This window comes from Protopterus annectens, chromosome 5.part0 (assembly GCF_019279795.1).
Source record: "Protopterus annectens isolate FY-2018-M chromosome 5.part0, PAN1.0, whole genome shotgun sequence".
NCBI classification, from domain to species: Eukaryota; Metazoa; Chordata; order Ceratodontiformes; family Protopteridae; genus Protopterus; species Protopterus annectens.
In genome coordinates this window covers 1,410,998,033-1,411,020,944 of record NC_056735.1, presented here as the reverse complement: position 1 = coordinate 1,411,020,944, position 22,912 = coordinate 1,410,998,033, and the positions used below count along the sequence as shown (strand labels likewise).

The 22,912-nt window shown below is 37.8% G+C and overlaps 1 protein-coding gene across 1 annotated transcript in view; it reads right to left on the bottom strand.

Moving 5' to 3' along the window:
* Positions 1–21,967, bottom strand: part of MAML2 (mastermind like transcriptional coactivator 2) — a 1,294,417-nt gene extending 1,272,450 nt beyond the window's left edge. The window contains exon 1 of the mRNA XM_044071221.1: positions 20,351–21,967. Within this exon, the coding sequence (XP_043927156.1) occupies positions 20,351–20,749 (399 nt within the window). The 5' untranslated portion in view covers positions 20,750–21,967. The remainder of the gene's footprint in view (positions 1–20,350) is intronic.
* Positions 21,968–22,912: the final 945 nt, after the last annotated feature.

The following is a 22,912-nucleotide window of genomic DNA, read 5'->3' as shown; positions in this document are numbered from 1 at the left end:
CCTTTCTACTGATAGGTTCACAGATATGAAGTGAATTTTCTAATAAATTATACCAAACACTTGAGATGGCAGAGGAGAACACAGCATTAGGAATTGCATTTTTTATTTGCTTGTCAAGCCATCAGTCAGTATGGACAACCTTACTACTGCTAATTTAAGTTATACATGTACACATCTGAAGAAGTTTAAATACAGGAGCATTTGCAGATACAGGTAATTTCCCCTTATAATCACCACTCCATCTGACTGCCCTGCCCATACTGATCTATAAACAGCTATACCAAAGAAATCCACTGGTGATGGCAAGTCTCAACACAGAAAGGGTATTTGGTAAAGTGAACTGGCCCTTCTGGTTTGTATACTGGAGAGTTTTGTTTTTCCTCTCATGTTGGTGAACATTTTGGCAAAACTCCAGAAGAACATGATACTGCAGGCCAAGTTGGGTGCTCATCTTTCATCCCTACTGGAGACAGAGATGAGGCAAGACTTCCATACATACCTCTCAGTTGTACAGATTTTTGCAGAATGTTCAGATTTTTTTCCTCATAATTTTGGTCTGTTCTCTTAAAATTGTGGTTTTCTGGCAAATCACTGGAAAATAATTGAGAGTTGAAGGCAGAAACTAATGATAGACATTTGAGTTTCAGACTTCATATCCTTCAGAAAATTCCTGCTAATGCAAAACCTGTTATTCTAGCTACTTTCTAAGTTTGTAAGAGCAATATTTAAAAGTGTCCCTATTTTGGGGCCATTGCACCCTATTATTTATGTCTTTGTCTAGATTTCTTGCTCTAGGAGGTTGAGAGGTATGCTTCCATTTATCTTCAGATTTGTACCCTTTGTACTTGCAGCCAATGCATCAGACCTTTACGGTATCCAATTTGTGATGGCATACTGTTTGTGGCAGGCAGTACAAGCTGCAATTAACTGCAGATAACTCACTTGCTTACTAGTTAAAATCAGAGAAAGCTGTAGCATTACTGTTTCAATTATCTGCTCAGGTTAGGAGTTTGCCAGGATATTCAGTTATATAAAAGTCTAGAGCTGTGGCAGTTAACTATGTAATCTTAGAGTGACTAATGAGAAATTATCTACATGTATAACATTTTCCACCCATCAGGTGCTTGGAGAACAGGTAGCATTGGTGCTGAAGCAGATGGTAGTTTTGTCTTACTCTGAAAACATAAATTGAGGTATTATGGGATACTGAAAAATATTGTTATTAGACTTGTTAAAAAGGGTAATTATCTTTGCAGATATTTTTCTTCCTCAGGCTTTATATATGGCACAGGTCTATATTATCTTATTGAAAAGCTGGTCCATCGAATGGCTTTTTATCGATCCCTAAAAAGCGAAGTCCCATTACAGCAAACATCCAAATCAGCAAATTCTTTCCCTGTGAAAGAAATCGCTAGCCCTACCATGAACTACACATCACTTTAAACATTACGAAGTGGGGGGGCTTCACCCCCACACCCCCCCTAACTAAATATACCAACTCCGAGATCGCACTACAGTGGGGAAAAGGCTAAACTCACAACGATGGCCAAGCAATTTCTTTCCCAGGGAAAGAAATTGCTGATTTGGCCATTTGCTGTAATGAGACTTCTCTTATTAAGGGTCAATGAAAAGCCGTTCGATGGAACGGCTTTTCGTTAACATAATATAGACCCATATGGCACAGGTCTCGTCCTCTGAACCATACAGTGATTTTCTACATATTTATTTATTTACATTTGTTGACCTCGATCATCTTTCTGTGCCATACAAGACCATTTCTCAGCAGAGGCATGGAGGAAAATCTCCTTTAGTAAGTATGCAAACATTTTTTTAAGATAAGTAGCTTTACAAATCAGTATTTTGACATTAATAAACAGGCATAGATAACACTATTATACTTTGTTACTACATTCACGGAAAGGCAGGATGTCGTACATTATGAGATAAGTAGATACAATTTTCAAATACATTATGAGATATGCAGATATAATTTTCAGTAATATACATATGCAAATACTATAATTTTCAGTAATACACATATACAAATACAGTTTTTACAAGCACATTGTGGGACAATCAAGAAGACTCTTTCATGAGTATATGCAAACATTACTATTTCTCCTTTTTGGGAAGGGTGTAAAAATCAGAGAAGCATGGGGCAAACTTAGTCTTCTGCCAAAGTGAGAAGGCTTCAGGGTACCCAGTTTGCAGCTACATTTTAAGGCTGCCAGGCTAGGCTGATCTATTATTGGCTGTTGAGCTCTTATAAGGCCCACTGGATGACCATGAGTTGGCCAAAAAGCATATGGGAAGATGACTCTTAGATGAGAGGGTTGATGAAGTCTGAGAAAGGTCTAAGCTTGGATTTGTCAAGCATTAAGAACATGGAGTAGATTGCAATATTTTGGGGTCCAGCATATTAATCAGTAGAGATGGCTCTAATGAGATTGTGTAGAAACTTGGTTGTGGTTTGAGGCAGTAAGCCTGGGAAGGCAAGAGTCTACAATACTGCAAGCAGCTGATAATGTGTAAACAATGTCAAAAGCAATATGTTGGGTACTGCTAGGTGGACACTGAACTGGCTAACTGTGCTGCCGATGTCCTGCCCAATACAGCCAGGGATGATATAACAGGGCAGCTCTAAAAGGGTGATCTCAGCACACCTTGTGAGTAGGGTGTACACAATTTTATGGGAATGACTGAATCCCTCTTCTGAGGTAGTAAGTGGGGATTACAAAGGGATTTTGCTATTGTGTTAGATAAATGAGAAATATTGTGGTCTTTACCTAGGTCAGGTACTACATTTATAATTTTTAGGTGGAAATGTGTACAATTATTTTTATATCATGACAACTTAAAGAAAATGTCTCTGGCAACATCCCTGACATAAACAAGGCAGAGGATCATGAAAAGTGGATTACAGGCTACATGTTCTTTTTATTTTTTTTTTTTTTTGCTTGACCCAAGCTGTCCCTTTTTAAAGATAATCTCTAATAGCTGATAGGTTTTGGAGTTTGGTGACTTTATATTTATGGTAAGTCATTTTTTGTCAGGGATTCTGGGATTGATGAAATAAGGGTTGGGCTATGATTGAAAAGCCTCTGATGCATTTTATAATACTGGCAGCCAAGAAATCCATAGCATGTTGATAACAGTCACCAGTGCTACTATGAATAGAAAGTGAAAGATATGATTGGAGAACTATGACACACTAAAAGGATATTCTCTAAGCAGAACCCTTTTTCTGACCTGCTTAGTAAACAGCTACAGTGGCAGCTGACCTTATAGTGAATGAACGATAATGATGGGACAACTCTGTCCAACTGGAGTATTTATTTGTCACACAAATGTTTTGAGGTTATAGGGATCTGGGTCTTTCTGAGTGTACAATAGAATGTATTGTGTTTTAAGTATTTTAGTGAAATGCAATATATTCCCAAGTCATCTTGGATGCAATGCATTGTAAACAGGCAGGTATTAGATGTGCTGTAACTTGAAGCTGCAATAAAATTCTTCTTAAAAAAAGAAGGAAAGCAGAACCAGTGCATCTGGACTTTGACTAGACAGATAGCAGCCTGTAGGCATGCAAGACCACAGTGGATCCTGTACAGTGACTACTAATTCCAGGGGGACAGATACTCGAACAGCAGGATTGCAGACCTCTATTCATCTGGCCATGACTTTCCTTCTACTGACCCCTCCCTGTATTTTCCACAGACAGCTACCACCTAGGAGATTAGTCCATGAGAAAACACCCAGCCTTACTGACCCACTATATTTACTTCAGATAAATGACAGCTTTTTCAGATATAGATGCATAGTGTATAAAACATAATGTGCAGTCACAAGCCTGTTGTGATGAAAACATAAGCCATTGGAAAGGTGCGTCAACTTTGCCATGCTCCTGTCTCCACTATAGCATTAGCTGTTTGTTATTAAAATAGTATAGCAAATATAAATGTTTTCTCACAGCATCCGCTACTGACAACAGAAAGTAAAATGCATATTTATTAAGAAACAGCTGCTCACATCAGTGAGCCCTAAAAGGAACAAGATGTTAAACTGAAGATCAACAGATTAAAATCAACTGAATTCATGTTTTTCTCAGTGCAAAGCATCCTGGGAATTATGTAGATCATCAGTCATTCTGATTATGATTTACCACCACTTCAATGGATCTCAGTGTGAAATAATCTTTTATAAGAATCATTTTAACATTTTTTTCTTATAAACTTTAGTTATGAAAGTCTTAACTTCTCAAACAATCTTTCCTGCTGTTGTTTCACTTCAGCTCTTTTAATGCCTCTCCTCATCCTTTACCTGACATGCTTGCTTAACATTTTGCAGAAAAACTGTAAAAAGATCCTAGAAATATTGTGGGTGTATGTACATGTCCAGAAAACTCATGCCTGGCACCAGTTTGACTGTAATGTGCTTGGACTTACATCTGGTAAATTGAAGTAAGTATTATAATACACTTTAGTAGAAATAAATAAAAAAAAAAACAGGATGAATGCAATTTCATTTTAAAACCTATACTTTAAGAACACAAAGTAAACTATATGCTTTAACATTTAGCTAACAATCCAACAAAAATGTCACAGGATACCTTCTCCTTGAAAAGAACCAGATACCAGGCAGGGTAAGGTTATAAGCGCTTTCCTTCCCTTTATTCACACACAATACAAACGGAACTTCATCAGATACAAAACCTTACACACTTCCCCCCTTTTTTATATACAATTCAATTGATTAATCACAATCAATTAACTTAAATGAATTAATTAGTTAAGTGTGCTCTCAAGTTAATTAATATGTTCTTTCTTTAAAAATATATAGCTGTGTATAATAAATGAATAATTCTCCTATAAAAACACATACATAATAAACATGTCATCTGTTAAGAAAATATATTTATAAATAACAATACATATATTAGATACTTAATTGCTTCTATGTTCAACCACTTAAACCATTTTTATCTAATCTCATCTGCCTTTAAATGAAGCAAGCTCCTTAGAGAAATCCTGTCATTGATACCAGGAAAAACTGTGGCATTCAACAAAACCTGCCAGTGTGTTTCCCTGTATTCTAAAAAACAGGGCCAATTACCCTTCCTCTCCTGTCTACTTACCTTTTCCAATACACAAAAGAGGAATTTTTTAAAATCTTTACAGTTTATGCTGTGTCTAAATAAGGCATTTGTTTTGTCTTGTCTCTTAATTGCATAAATATGTTGGCAAATTCACATGCAGAACTATTTGTAAAAGGTTTAGTTTTATCCCTAAGAAACAGAATTATATGGTTAATACCATTTTAGATTTGAAGAAGTTTGCAAGGGCCATACATTTAAAGTTGGTAATGCAGAATGGGAGGGAGAGTGATGCAACTAGAGTAACCCTAAAAAGAAAAAGTACTTATAACCCCCCCTATTACCACCAGTGGCCCTTTTTGAAAGATTGAATGAAATAGAATACAGGAATTTAATAGGGAATAAGACTAGACGGATTAACCAAAACTTAACAAAAGACGAACAACAGGTATTAACAGAGTTAATGAAGAACCAAGAAGTAAGAATCATGAAGCCCGATAAGGGGGGAGGGGTAGTTGTAATTGACATTATAACTACACCCCCAGAATGATGAAATATTTGAATCACAGTTCCTACTTTAGTGCAGCATCACTGAATGAGGTTAACATCTTTAATTCTAGATTAGACATGATTTTGGAAGAACTCTTCCATGAATATACCTTAAGTGAAGATGAGGTGAGATACTTAAAAGTGAACAATCCTGTAACCCCAGCCTTCTTTGGCATCCCCAAAATTCATAAATCATTAGAGGATCCACCAATGAGACCCATAGTGGCAGGAGGTGGGAGTAAAACAGAACCTTTAGCAAAAATGTTCAATTTCCATTTAAAATAATTTTTTGAGCATAAAACACATGTCTTGAAGGACTCTTGGCATTTATTACAGTGCATGGCAAAGACTGAGTTCAAGGAAGAAGCTATTTTCTTGATTATTAATATTAAGGAACTTTTTCTCTGTATCCCACATGAAGAAGGAATGGAATATTTTCAGGAAGCACTAAAGGAAGGAACTCGATTTTCAAGGGACATGGTGTATGTCTTAGCTACCCTCATGAAATTGGTTCTGAAAAATAATATTGTGTGGTTTCAGGGGGAACATTTCAAGCAAACCCGAGGGGTAGCAATGGGTGCAGCAATAGCCCCAATATTTGCTAATATCGTTCTTTGGTATTGGGAAACCAAATGTGTGTTAAATTCAACATTTAGGAAAAATATCTTTAGATATTATAGATTTTTGGATGATATTCTAATATTATGGGAAGGGGGGCTTGATGAGGCAGATGATTTTTTGAACTATATCAATGCCACTACTGATTTGTTGAGCTTTACCAGTAAAATTGAGAAAGAAGCATTTAATTATCTGGACATCCACCTATACAAAAATAAAAGGGATGGATGTTATGAATCATGTATATACAGGAAGCCCACTCACTCGAATAGTTATCTGCACTTTGAGAGCGACCACCTCTTTTGGCAAAAAAGAAATTTGGTAAAGGGCCAAATGATTAGAATATCAAGACTAACAACAGATGGCAACAGGTTTAAAGAACAAATGGTAGAGTTAAAGACTATGCAGGGAATAAGGGGTTACCCAACTAGTGTCCTAGAAGGGCAGGAGAGTTATGTAACAAGCAGAAGAGAAGATTTTTATCCCCCATTATTGAAAAAAAACCTGAGAGTTTGTTGAATGTGAAGAAGACAGAAGAGGTAACTACTTGCTGTGTGCTAACATATAATGAGGATAGTGTAGTGGTCCGTAAAATCGTGGAAAAAACTGGAATTGTGTTTTTGGGGTATATGGATTAACTGAAAAACTGGGTAATAAACCAAAAATAGTTTTCAGAAGAGGACCCAAAATTAAGAACTTATTTGAAAGGAAGAAAGACAAAGATAGGATCCCATTAGGTAATATGAGGAAATGCAATGGCTGCAGGGAATGTAGGTACATCTATGAATGCAGGAATATAGTGATTGAGGGTCACAATAGAATAATTTCAGTGACAGGTAATTATAACTGTACTACAAAAGGAGTTGTCTACATTGGCATGTGCCAGTCATGTTGTGCATATTATATAGGAAAAACGGAAAACAAGTTAAAAAAGCGAATTTACCAACATATTTAGGCAATTAAGAGACAAGACAAAACAAATGCCTTATTTAGACAGAGCATAAACTGTAAGGATTTAAAAAAAAAATTCCTCTTCTGTGTATTGGAAAAGGTAGATAGACAGGAGACAGGGCGGCCACGGTGGTGGAGCAGTTAGCGTTGCCACCTCACAGCAAGAGGTTCTCCGGTTCAATTCTCGACTGGGGTGCCTTCTGTGCAGAGTCTGCATGTCCTCCCTGTGGTCGCGTGGGTTTCCTCCGGTCGCTCCGATTTCTTCCCACATCCCAAAGGCATGCAGCAGGTGGATTGGACACTCTAAATTGGCCCTATGTGTGAGTGTGTGCATGTGTGTGCCTTCTGTGGAAGGTTGGGCGCCGGGCTGGCAACTTAACACCGTAAAACTTCATTCAATCATGAGCGGATAGATGATCCACTGTGGCGACCCCTAACTGGGAAAAGCCGAAAGAAGAAGAAAGAAGGTAGACAGGAGAGGGGGGTAATTGGCCCTGCTTTTTTAGAATACAGGGAAACACACTGGCAGGTTTTGTTGAATGCCACAGTGTTTCCTGGTATCAATGACAGGATGTCTCTAAGGAGCTTGCTTCATTTAAAGGCAGATGAGATTAGATAAAAATGGTTTAAGTGGTTGAACATAGAAGCAATTAAGTTAGTATCTAATATATGTATTGTTATTTATAAATATATTTTCTTAACAGATGAAATGTTTATTATATATGTGTTTTTATAGGAGAATTATTCATGTATTATACACAGCTATATATTTTTAAAGAAAGAGCATATTAATGTGTTTTTAACTTGAGAGCACACTTAACTAATTAATTCATTTAAGTTAATTGATTGTGATTAATCAATTGAATTGTATATAAAAAAAGGGGGGAAGTATGTAAGGTTTTGTATCTGATGAAGATCCATTTGTATTGAGTGTGAATAAAGGGAAGTGCTTATAACCTTACCCTGCCTGGTATCTGGTTCTTTTCAAGGAGACGGTATCCTGTGACATTTTTGTTGGATTATTTGCTTTTATGTGTTTTACTGTTGTAACATTTAGCTAAATTAATTTCCTTCCAGGTCAATTCTTTGATAATAAAAGTGCTTGTTAAGATTGCTTCTGTGCAGTCCTTTTATGCCTAGTTCATATTAGCTGTGTACACAGCTGGCATGATACTTCCTGGAAAGTTTTGGTTGCTTAAATCAGCAAACACCTGTAACACAACTAAGGGATTCTTCAAAGACGTAACAGACAATACAGTACCATAAAATGCATAACAAAACAGTGCACTTTTTACAAATAAAAAAAAAAAATCACAACACAGCTACCCCACCTATTAGAATTTTTTTCACAAAAACTACACATACTGTATTGTATCTTTAGAACACAACGAACATCTAAAGTTCAGTCTTGCTGGTTGTGACGTCCCATCTTAAACAGTTCATTATACAAATGATTGTGCCTCAGTCTGCTACTTTTACAGAGGTTATGTCTTTAAGTCATCAGATTTAATACTGAACACACAGATGTGTGGCACATATCTGAATTAGAAAAAGAAAAGATTTCTTTTTACAGTTATTTGGTGTTTTCATCTTCATGTGGCAGGGTTATTTTGTGGGGGTGGAGGGAGTTACCCCTTAATAAGAGTATTTGAGATAACAAGGGTTTTCCTGTTATATTACGTACTCAGATGTCAATTCAGATTGGTTCAGTAACAATTAGGTTTATAACGGTTGTGGTGACCATCACATCTGAATACAGCAATTAACTACACAATTCTAAATCAGTAGCCATGCTGTTTTTCTAAGGTTCAAAAACAAGCGCCCATATGCAAACGCATATGTACATACTTTCATATGTGCATTTCAAAGCTGATCATACCCATATATCACACCATGAACTGACACATCACATAATGAGTATAAAGAACAATGGTAAGTATTCTTAAAACAAGGACTCTGACACATCCTAACACCAAATACCTGAAGCATCCTAACATCACATACCTGAAGCATCCTAACACCACATACCTGACACATCCTAACACCATATACCTGAAGCATCCTAACACCACATACCTGAAGCATCCTAACACCACATACCTGAAGCATCCTAACATCACACACCTGATGCATCCTAACACCACATACCTGAAGCATCCTAACATCACATACCCGAAGCATCCTAACACCACATACCTGACACATCCTAACACCATATACCTGAAGCATCCTAACACCACATACCTGAAGCATCCTAACATCACACACCTGATGCATCCTAACACGACATATCTGAAGCATCCTAACATCACATACCTGAAGCATCCTAACACCATATACCTGAAGCATCCTAACACCACATACCTGAAGCATCCTAACATCACACACCTGATGCATCCTAACACCACATACCTGATGCATCCTAGCATCACATGCCTGACACACCCTAATACCACACACCTGACTCATCCTAACATCACACACCTGATGCTTCCTAACACCACACCTGATGCATCCTAACATCACATGCCTGACACACCCTAACACCATACACCTGACGCATCCTAACACCATATACCTGAAGCATCCTAACATCACATACCAGATGCATCCTAACACCACATACCTGATGAATCCTAACACCACATACCTGGTGAATCCTAACACCACATTCCTGATGCATCGTAATACCATATACCTGATGCATGCTAACACCATTTACCTGATACATCCTAACACCACATACCTGACGCATCCTAACACCAAATACCTGACACATACTAACACCACATACCTGATGCATCCTAACACCACATAAGTGACGCATGTTAACACCTCATCCATGACATATGCTAACACCACATACTGGACACATACTAACATCACATACCTGACCCAACTTAACACCATTTACCTGACACATCCTAACACCACATAACACCACATACCTGACGCATCCTAACACCAGATACCTGACACATGCTTACACCACATACCTGAAGCATCCTAGCACAACAAACCTGATGCATATTAACACCACATACCTGATGCATCCTAGCATCACATGCCTGACGCATCCTAACACCACATACAACCCAGAGGAAAGAACAACAACATTATGAAAAGGGCTTTCATCAACTTTCTGCTTCAAGTGTCAAGCACATTTTACCTCACTGATGTTACATGTGGAGGTTTAGCATGGCTTGCAAAAGAAACATTCAATTATTGTACAAGTTTGAGTTTTTATCACAGTGTAGAATGTAGGGAAATGAAACAAATACCCTGACATTTCTTTAGTGTCCTCTGTACAAGCTGCAGCTCTACTTCTGTGTCGTCTAGCAAAACCTAAACATTCCTAACAGATATCCCATGGTCCAATGACTCAAATGTAAGTGTATAGCTGCAGGATATTGCTATCCACATAACAAATGATATTTATTAATACACTGGATAGTGAGATACAAGACCAAAGACTCAGATTATGTGTATTTGTATTTGGTGTGCTATAATACAGAGAGGAGAAGCCCTTATCACTAAGCAGCCTCTACTTAAAACTTTTCATATGAAACACACATTGACCGCATCAATGCATTAATAAAACTAGTATGGAATGATCATTTAATAATAAAGTCAACAGGATCCATCAAGAACACTGGGTGGCTACTGGCATCTGGAACATAGAGTTAAGATTTGGACAGTAGAGAGACTGATTTGGTGTAATGTGACATTTTTTAATTGAGTTAGGCCAATAATTCCTTCCCATAAATATTAGTGATTCTGATGCAAATACAGACTGTAAAACAGAAATTCATACTGCTTTGTAAAGGAATGTTTAACGGTTATTTAGCCATAAATATATTTTTCATATAAATTGTCATTTATATGGTTTGTGTCCTTCATTGTCCTTCAAAGTACCTTATTTGTCACACCTGTATTTTTCATATTTCCATTATAAGGTTAAAAATATCTTCTAGTTGAAAATAAACATGACATTTTTCTTCCAGTCAGACAGCCTCAAAGAAAACTACAATAATGTACTCTAAAATCAATTAAAGAGCATAACCAGAGCCAAAATATTCCATTTTGTATGAAACTAAATACAATAAAACTACTAAAATATTCTCCCAGTGATATACAGAAGCTGCTTTTGATATTCCAAACTATTTTAGGTTAACTTTGCACATATACATCTGGGCTGTTTAACTTGGTCAAATGGTACTTATTCTCCTTTTACCGTATCAGATTTAGCCTGATTGGTTCATGAATGCTTGGTAAAACTGCTTCGCAATTTAGATATGCAGCATAATAACACCTTGACATAGGGAAACCATGCCTTGTCAGTGACATATCAATCATCTGATTACTAATGGGCAACTGCACTTTCACAAAAGCCTGTAACAGTCGGTTCTAAAACACATTCAGAGGCATTGCAGTAGTCGGTCAATACCAACGTTTTTTTTTTTTTTTTGCTATGTTACGGTTGAATTTTTCTACAATTGACACATTCTGTTGCCAGCTAATTTGTAACATCTTTTTGTTTAAAGAACTGTCAAGACATATGTTGCAAGCCAAATGCTTTTTAGTATTTTCTTTTGCAGCAGAAAAAAAATAGTTAAGAGAGACTAGCAACCCATATCCTGGGCCCCTTGTTTGAACAGTTATGTTACTATTTATTATGTGATTAGCTGCCACAACATATGTTAGTACTGAAGATTCGCTTTGTTGCATCAGATGCTTAATGTTATTAGCATACTCTACTAAAATGAGATTTGTAACTACCAAAATACAGTTTTCTTTAGCACAACACTAGTAAATGACAATTGTTGTTAAATTCTTTTTCTTGTATTAATTCTTTTACAACTGTACTACACAACTTTTAAACTATAGCATTATTTCCCATGCTTATAAAATATAATACTTTCTAAAATAGCATTAATGACAGATAATGCTGTTTTAGTGTCTCTTCCCTTAAATCTGCAACTTATCAGGATGATATAATTTTTAAACCAGAAATAAACTGTCCATAAGGTAGAAAATATAGGAAGTAATACTGAACTCTCGTTCATCCATTCACACACTTTCTCTGAATAAAGTGCATTCAGTATTTGACTCAGATCTAGGGTACAACATAACCTTCCTTCTGAATAATCATGACTATCCTCAGATAAGTGGTATCATTCATTTTATAGTCATTAACAATTTACTCAAGATTATGGAAATATCTTATAGAATAATAAATGCCATCCAAGGAGAACATAGAGTAAGACATTCAATAAGTCAGGGGTCACCTTCATTCAGTGGTAATTTTTACATTAAAAATAGTAAAACATCCTACTAGAAAACATTACACGGTGCCACTAAACCTAGACAAAATCATCAGTCCAAATAAATAATTTGAAATCAAAATTGAAGTCACTGGGTAACATCAGAAATCACTTCAATAGTAAAGTAGAAGACAGAGAAATACTATGTATAATATGATATACAAAAAAATCACAACAGCAGGTCAGTGTATGCATTCTTGCAGAACTGACATCAAACAGCACTGGGAGGCAACAATGGAAAAACAAATCCAGTCCCTGACAGCAAAAAGGCACTAGTCAAACTACATTTTTAGGAAGTAATTCCGTCTCTTGTATTATTTACTCATCTGCTCTAATCTACTCCCTCACGTGTTGCCCTCTTGAGTAAACAGGTAAATTCAGTACTATCCTCAAGGCTTCCTAGGAAGCTGCTTTATGATCTCTTGTTTTATCTACAGTGCTGTGAACACGTGACATCCCATAGCATTCTTGAACTTGTAGGTATTGCTGTGCTTTTTCATTCTCACTGCACTTGGATCATTTGTCTGTTTAATATAATATGATTTTATGAACTTGTCAGATAGCAATGTGCAAAGATCCACCACTGATATGGGAGACTTGTGCTCAAGAACTGACTTATACAAATAAAGGGATAGCCAGGGATAGCTGGAAGGAAATCATAAAGCACTACAGTCATCCCATGGACAATTATAGCCCTTATTGTTAAGGGCAGAGTTTGATGACATATTCTGAGCAAGACACAAAAAGAAAAGAAAAGAACAGAAGAACAGTTCATTAATACACAGGAAACCATATTGCTGCTTGATGTCACAAACATCACTCTAGTCCAGGGGTCTACAACCTGCGGCTCTGGAGACGCATGAGGCTCTTCCACCCTTCTGCAGTGGCTCCCTGTAGCTTTGAAAAATAATATATTGCCACTCTGTGCCCCCCCACCACACACACACACACACACACACACATTGAGAGTGATCGAGTGACAGATTTTAAATATTGCTCTTATAAACTTAGAAACTTGCTAGAATAACATGGTTTCTATTACCATGCATTCCACACAAACAGAGTGATCAAGCGATCCCCTGGCAGCAGCAACATCTCCGGAAAGTTTTCTGTATTTCTCCACCATACCTCTGAAACTCTTACCACAAGAAATCTGGATAGAGCCACAAATAAAGGGGAAACAAAGGAAGAAAAATAGTGACAAATTTTAAATATTGCTGTTATAAACTTAGAAACGTGCTGAAATAACAGTTTCTGTTGACATGCATTTTACACACATACACACACACACACACACACACACACACACACACACACACACACACACACACAATTACCTCGCAAATGTACAGATTTTTACAGAATGTCCTGATTTTTGCCTCATATTTTGATCTGTTTCTCATAAAATTGTTGTTTTCTGGCAAATTATTGATGGCTAAAGTCAGAAAATATAGACAGACAAAATTCATGCTAATGCAAAACCTGTTATTTTATCAACTTTCTAAGTTTGTAAGAGCAATATTTAAAAAGTGTCCCTATTTTTGGGCCTTTGTTCTCCCATTATTTATGGCTTTGTCCAGATTTCTTGCAGGAGGTTGAGAGGTATGAGTAACACACACACACACACACACACACACACACACACACACACACACACACACACACTCACACACAAACGCTGAGAGCGACTGAGCGATCCCAATATAAATCCCAACAAAGGAACAAAAGTAGGAATGGATTTTAAATATTGCTCTTATAAACATAGTGCTTTTATATATAGTATAATAACCATATATAAAACTTTATACATTGTGTTATCTTCATTTTAGGGATGGAATAGATTTTGTGGCTCCAGATGAATTTTATTTGGTGGAAGACAGGCCAAAATGGCTTTTTTGATAGTTAAGGTTGCAGACCCCTGCTCTAATCAGAGGAATAAAAATGTTGCACCACACAGCTTCACTGATCCCCAGTATCAAATGACAGTCAAGTCCTGTTTTCTACTTCCTGTTCACTAGGAGATTACTAGGACACAATTACCTATTCCAGAAAGAACACATCTGTAAAAGTAATCAGAGGTACCTGACAGTAGGATATACTGTATGGAAAAAGCTAGCTAATGGGAATAAAAAGAATACAGGTAGAAACACTGTGTCAAGAACACATGTCATGGGCAGTTGTACAGAGCAACACTGTGTCAGGAACGCATGTCATAGATTACTACAGGTAGCAACATTGTAGTAGGAACACGTGCCTTGGATAACTACAGGTAGAAACACTATAGCAGGAGTATGTGTCATGTATAACTACAGATAGAAACACTCTAGCAGGAACATGTGTCATGGATAACTACAGGCAGAAACACCGTAGCAGAAACATGTGCCATGGATAACTACAGACAGAAACACTGTAGCAGGAACATGTGCCATGGATAACTATGGATAGAAACACTATATCAAGAACACGTCGTTGATAACTACAGGTAGAAACACTGTAGTAGGAGCATGTCTCATGGATAACTACAGGTAGAAACACTGTAGCAGGAGCATGAGTCATGGATAACTACAGGTAGAAACACTATAGCAAGAATGTGTCGTTGATAACTACAGGTAGAAACACTGTAGCAGGAGCATGAGTCATGGATAACTACAGGTAGAAACACTATAGCAAGAATGCGTCGTTGATAACTACAGGTACAAACACTGTAGCAGGAGCATGTCTCATGGATAACCACTGGTAGTAACACTGTAGCAGGAACATGTCTCATGGATAACTACAGGTAGAAACACTGTAGCTGGAGCATGTGTCATGGATAATTACAGGTAGAAACACTGTAGCAGGAACATGTGTCATGGACAACTACAGATAGCAGGAATGTGTCATGGACAACTACAAGTAGAAACACTGTAGCAAAAACATGTCAGGGATAACTACAGGTAGAAACACTGTACTAGGAACATGTGTCATGGATAACTACAGGTAGAAACACTGTAGCAAGAATGCATCATCGATGACTACAAGTAAAAACCCTGTAGCAGGAAGATGTGTTATGGGTAACTGCAGGAAGAAACATTGTAGCAGGAGCATGTGTCATGGATAACTACAGACAGCAGCAGTGATGGATAATTACATTTATCAAAACAATATCAGGAGCACATATCACAGATAACTAGAGGTAGCTGTGCTGTAGCAGGAACATATCTAATGGATAATTACACACAATGGCCCTGTTACAGGAACACATCATAAACAATTACAGATACCAGTACTGTAACTGTAGCATGTGCCATAGATAATTACAAACAGCAGCACCGTAACAGGAACAGCTGTCATGGATAACTACAGGTAGTAGCTCTGTATCATGAACAAATGCTATGGATAAGTACAGATAGCAGCCATAAAGCAGGACCATATGTTATGCAAAATTACAGATAGTTGGGGTTGGGGGTGGCCTAATGGTTAAGGTGTTTGCCTTACAAAGACAAGGTGCAGGGTTTGAGTTTCACAAGGGATAATTGGCTAGGCTTAAAATGGCTCGCAAGGGCAGTTAGCCTAGTACTAACCTATGAACCTATGAACATGTTACAGATAACTACAGATAGAAGTACTGCAACAGAAACTAATGACTGATAATTACTGCCAAGTAAAGATGTTATAGTAACACATCACAGATAACTACAGCTAGCAGTGCTGTAGCAGAAACCTGTGATAGATAACTACAGACAGTAGCACTATTACAGGAACATGTGACAGATAACTACAGATAGTGCTATAGCAGAAGTATGTAATGGATAACTACAGGCAGTAGCACTGTTACAGGAACACGTCACAGATAACTACAGATGGCAGTGCTGTAGTAGAAACATGTTATGGATAACTACATACAGTAGCACTGTGTCAGAAACACATGTCAAAGACAGCTGCATATAGCACTGTAGAAGGAATACATCATGGATGACTACAGATAGCAGTCGTGTAGCAGGAGTGCATGTGATGCATGACAACAGATAGCAGTCCTGTAGCAGGAGCACATGTGATGGATGACTACAGATAGCAGTCGTGTAGCTGGAGCACATGTCAGGCATGACTACAGACAGCAGTCCTAAAGCAGGAGCACATGTCAGGTATGACTACATACAGCAGTCTTGTAAGCAGGAGCATATGTGATGGATGACTACAGATAGCAGTCATGTAGCAGGAGCACATGTCCGGTATGACTACAAACAGCAGTCTTGTAGCAGGAGCACATGTGATGGATGACTACAGATAGCAGTCCTGTAACAGGAGCACATGTCAGGTATAACTACAAATAGCAGCCCTGTAGCAGCAGCACATGTCAGGTATGGCTACAGATACCAGTCGTGTAGCAGCAGTACTTGTGATGGATGTCTACAGATTGCAGCACTAGACTTAGCACAACAGAAAATTGTTTTCATCCACATCTAAATGCACACAGTGCACTATATTTTTTGTGTACTCACTCTCAAAGAGTGTTTGTTAACACCACTATTAGATATCATATTTTATAAGAATTTCCAGGCCAATTAGTCCAAAGAGCATCTACGTCTTGCTGATACCCACCCTCACAGTTTACCTCCTTTCTTCTCAAGGAGGGAGAGGCCAGTTAGTCTCAGAGTAAACATGGGAACACCAATTCAGTTGCCTAAGTTTAGACTGAATGAAAATACTGAATCACATTGTTTAACTTGCAAAGGAAGTTTATTCTAGAGAAGGATGAGAAGCTGGGTGATGAATCTATCTCTCCAATGCTTTCTGTTTAACTGCTGATGAAGGTTAAGATCTCTGGTTCTAGTATTTGATGAGCTGTTTGACTTCTTGAGATATAGGATATCAGAGTGAAGAATCTTTCTCTCCACTGCTTTCTATTTATCAGCTCTTGAAATTTTAGATCTCTAGTTCGAGTATTAACTGAGCTCTTTGACTTATTGTGATATAGGATATCAAGGATCATTGGATTTCTAATGGAATGGTAAGCACTGAGTCTAAAAGATACAGGCTAAAAGGAATAGGATTTTCAGTCTCTCCTGCTAAGTAAAGTTCTTAAAACCACATATTTTTTTGCTTTTTAGAAACCTCTGGAACTTTTCAAGTTTGTTGATAAATTATGTAACATACATACACAGTGAAGCACTGTATTCTGCAATGGGTCTGGTCTATGCTGAATAAGGAAAAAATAACCTCTTTGAATCTGGACAAAATACCTTAGCTATTAGATGTGCTAAGAAGAATGCGTTCCTGATTACAGTTGCCATCTGATGACCAAAAGATGGAACTGTCGACCCAACTGCCCAAGACCCTGACTACTGTTTCATTTAGAAAGGGTGTGCATTCTATAATGCATGCTCAGGGAATTTCTGTTTTACAAAAGAAACAATACAATACTTTTTAGTGTCCATTTTAAGCCCATTTTCTGTACATCGGGTATTAATTAGAGCAAGGTCTTTCTAAAGTGTGCACAGACATCAGAGGAAGTTTTGATAATGACACCCAGTTTTCACTAATTTGTAAATGTGTTTATCCACAGATTCTGGTTATCATTTTTGATATCTGAGAAGCCAAATAAGTATCTGAAATGAAGTATTATACTGAATGCTTTGGCCATGTCAAGATGAGCTATATAAGTAGCATAACCACCATCAACAACGTGCACAACCCTCTCAAAAAATCAACAAGGTTTAACAGGCATAATCTCTCTTTCACGTATCCAAATTGTTGGGGTCAAGCTTAGTGAGAAGCTTAATATCATAATTAATGAGATCTGTTATAATATGCTCTGTAACTTTACAGACCAGACTTGTAAGGATGATTGGTCAGTAATTGCCATGGTCTGTGGTAGAACCATCCTTGTGGAGGGGCATAACCACAGCAGTGCATCAGGATTTGAGAACACAGCCTGTGGCTAGGCTTAGGTTAAACAGTTTAAGGAGTAGTTTGGATATGAGCCTGCTTGTCACAATTTAACATGTACCTAGGAATGTTGTAAGGACCATGGAGAAAGTGTTTTTGTTTTCTGATAGCACCTGAAGAACATGCTCTTAAGTGATGATATGGAGTACAAGGGATTTTGGGATGAGTTGTATCAGAACTTGTTTGTTAGTAGATTTGCTATGCCATTTGTTTAAGAATGGGAGGTCCCATTATGGAAAAGTTCAGAGCAATGTTGAGTATCATTCCTTAGTTTTCTAACATCACTAAAGTATGATTTCTAGTTATACTTTGCTTCTGACGCTAATTTCCATTCATAAGTTGCTTTACTCATCTTTATAGTGCTTTTGATTTTCTTGATTATATTTTTAAACTATCCTTATCCTGAGGAGGTCTAGCCTTATTCTACAATTTTAAAGAGTTTTTTTCTCTTGTTATAAAATTTATTTATGCCGGCTGACCATCAGACGGGTTTGTTTTTAAATTTCTCATTGTATTGGCTCTAGCTGGTACTGCTAGCTATATATGTTTGTCTAAGAGGGCATAAAGCTTGTTTGTGAAGTTGGATGCTGTGTCAGGGCAACAGTAGTGGTGTCATGGGCATAGTTACAGATTTCGTCATACAATTATATAAGGCTCACCTTTTTAAAGTTGTTAAATATGGAGACATTGGTAACAGTGTGGTATGGTGGTTTTGAGAGTAAATATCATTCTTTTATGGTCCAAATTAATTGGAGGAGAGACTATGAAAGTAGAACAGGTAGTGACAATACTACTATGGAAAGAGTGTGTTCTTTACTTTTAAACCAAGTCTCAGTAACTACACATATATGGATATCTTCCAAATGCAAGCAAGCCTCAAGATCTTGCAAACTGCTATTTAGACTCCTAGCATTTAGAATAATCACCTTAGTATGATCCACTTTAGTGTTAGATAAGCTTACTAAGTTCTTATGTCCTTTAGATTTATTCTGCCTAAAAAAAGAAGCTATTGGGGAGCATAGGCTTTTGCCAATATGTAGAAACCACTGAATAAGAGATGCAAGCCATTCCTTACAAAACAAACAGAATATCTATATATCATCTTGTCCCAGGTTGATACCTACTGGATCCCTCCTGGAATGACATCAGCAAATTGCTGATTCCAGTTATCTTCTCTTCTCTTTATACCTACACATCATTCTTAGCGGAGAAAGATTTCCACTCAAGACCCGAGTCTTACCTACATCTGCTACATACCTAGAGAGTTCTGAGACGTTTCTCTGCATGTTCCTCAGGATTTTGAGTTGGAGATCATTCATTCCCACATGGATGACATACGTGTCTCAGAAAAGGGTCTTGAGGGCCCATGTAATGTCTGTGATCCTGTCACCCAAAAGGGAACTGGCAATAACCTTATCCTTGCCCAGTCTGACGAGTGGGGAGCCTGTATGACTGACAATTGAGTCAGTAGTCACTAATACATTTTTATTGGAAGCTGGTTTAACATTTTTAACAGAGGTGGGTATAGTATTAATTGACTGGGAGCAGCTATGCTGTTGAGCTGTTGTGGGTGTGCATGGAGTAGGTGAGTTGAGGGTCTTTCACTGAAACCTGATCTTACAGCTTCTAGGAAGCTCACTCATTGAATCATTCACTCAGTTTAGCTGCAAGAAAATGCTAAAAAAAAAAAAAAAAAAAAAAATAGGAGTAGAGGGTGTGGTTGAGTGGAAGAAAGCGCACTCATGATAGACAGCAAAATATACAAACAATGTTACTGCCTAATTTTATATTGCTCTGGCTCTCTGAAATAAAACGTTCATGCACTTCATGTATATAATTTTTTTTCTTCATAAAAGACATCAAACAGATTCATCAAGCTGTCACTTACTGCAATAAGTGTTGTATTCCTGGCTTCTAGGCCTGGTCCAAGAACTGCTTGCTGCTGACCCTCATGGATTCTATGGTTATAATCTCCTGGGTGCTGAGAGGCCCTGTGTTTTGTCTTCCTAGTACTTTGTCCTTGTTGCACAAGATTAAGAAGATGTAAAGTGTCTTCCCGCTGTCTCTCTGTAGTCTCCATCTGACTTCGGTCATATCGGTCCTCACAGCTGACATGATGTTGGCGAATATCAGCAATTCGAGCTCGAAGCCTTTCGAGAATGGCACTATGCCGTATTGGGGCACCCAGTCCTCCACCATTAGAGATATCTCCACTGATTCCAGCAAATGGTAACCCTCCTACTCCTAGGTTGCTACTAGATGGTGGAAGGGGTACTGTGTCCCCCATTTTGTGCCCTACACTACTGCTGGGAAATGTTTTATAAGGTGGCAGAAATTATTATGACAGCCAGGGTTAAGGTACTCAAACCTGGGGCAGCACCAGTTATCAGCATTAGAACAGGAAAATCATTGCTCAAAAATAATGATGGAAGGTTGATTATTTTGTTAAATTTTGTTTACTTTTAGAGCATGTAATGATGCAAGGAGCTTTAAGAAACAGCAACAAGAATACCTCTTTGGACAACATTTGCAGTACACTTGCCACTTAATCCAGATGCAATGACATGGACTGAAACTTACTTACTGAAGGTATCGTCAGTGAAATTGTAGTGATAGGTAGCACCCTGTTTCAAAATTCACATTGTGTGCGGTTAGTTTCTTATAGACACACGTGCTTGCTCATTCTCAAACAGATGTTTTGTTTTTCTTTTACAAACGTTCGCTCTGTTCACAGGATGTCCTGAGTTTAATCGATCACTGCAATAACCGCCTTTGTGATAATCTGAAACATTTATTTTACCCCCACATAAACAACACGATTTACATGAGTTCCATCCCACGATCCTATAGAGTTCATCCCTTTAAAATCCTTAGGAAACTCATTAGCTCTGATATGAACGTGTTACAAGTTTGGGACCAACAGTTTCAGAGGACTCCTCTGTTTTATCTGTTGTTGAACATCGATCTAATTTCGGGGTTATAAAGATGCAAACTCGACATGCAGACTGTCAGAAACTTCATCCAGTTAGACCTCCGTGGCATTTTCTCTTCGCAGTATTTATTTCTTATGCGTTTTGTCCAATGTACACAGATGCCTCTGCAGCATTGGCGTTAATATTTCCTAGAAGCAGCATCCCGTATTAAATTCCATGAAAAGTCTTGTTGATTTTATTCTCCTTTTTGTTTGGTGTCTGTATCTTGCAGATATTATAGCTGGGAGACAAGGTCGTGTGTAAGAAAATGAGAGCAACAGAAAAAAAAAGGATTTTTTTCTTCGTTGTAGTGGAACAGTAGTGCCATTTCAGGGCTCAGTTGTCAAAAGCATGAAAAGAGGAAGAGAGCCGCCAAGAGGCAAATAAGAAAGATGAAACTGCAAGCCATCCGCACGTCAGTTAAAGGACTTGTGCCAGTACATAGTACCTTTGTCTCCTGTGACACTTAAATAAAACAGTCTAGATATGTCTTGTCCAAAGCATCACTTTGCGCGGATTCTGAAGACTTTCTACATTTTCCCAGGATGCTGCTGGCGAAGAATTGTCCAGTACTAGAGTGGTTGTTGTCACCGCTATATAAGAAACAGGACAATTGGGTGTATATTTCTGTAACTTTAGTGATTTGTTAAGAAATATTGAGCATTAAAATCACTGCGTAGTCCTACGCATAAAGATTAGACTCCGAGTAGAGGAGTCCTGATATAATTCTTCATAAACCTATATTAATGCTAGTCCTCTTTATTGAAGACTCTGTGAGTAGTTCTCGTCAGCATATCTCTGAGTGAATTTCATTTTGGGTCATCAAAAGTTAATGTTCCTCGTTGTTCCACATTTAGCTGGCATCCATGGTAAATAGTACTGAATCACAACTTTATGTAAACACAACGTGACTCGGTTTAACATCCTAAATTTACTAGTTTCAAGCTGTTAGCACGTGCTCCACGTTACCCATTTGTTCCATATTTGGAGACGGAAGGTTGTAAAATTGTCTCGAAATCTACATCCTTTATTATTTTGGGATTTGCCACTTTTCGTGATTTAAGCGGGGGTATGTTAAGGAAGATAAAACAGTTTCAGGAGTGTACTCACAGTAATAGCAAAGACTGCGTACAGGAAGGAATGGATCTGCTAACAACGATCGTATGAGATGGCTATCATTCCCTGATTTTTGACCTTTTAGTTTACACCTGTCTAATGCCTGTGTCAAGCTTAGGGATCAATTTTTGAGATGTGCCATGTGTAAATGACATGACAGTGCGCCACACATCTGTGCCCCCCCCCCCCCCCCCCACACACACACACACACACACACACTCCAACAACATTTTAATGTGTTCATATGGGTGGAGTAAGCAAAGCAAACAGATAGCATGCCAAAGCTATTATTGGGTGATTACACGCAGTATGTGGAATGGAAGGATGGAGTACGATGGGACAGAGTGAAACCTCAGGAGTCC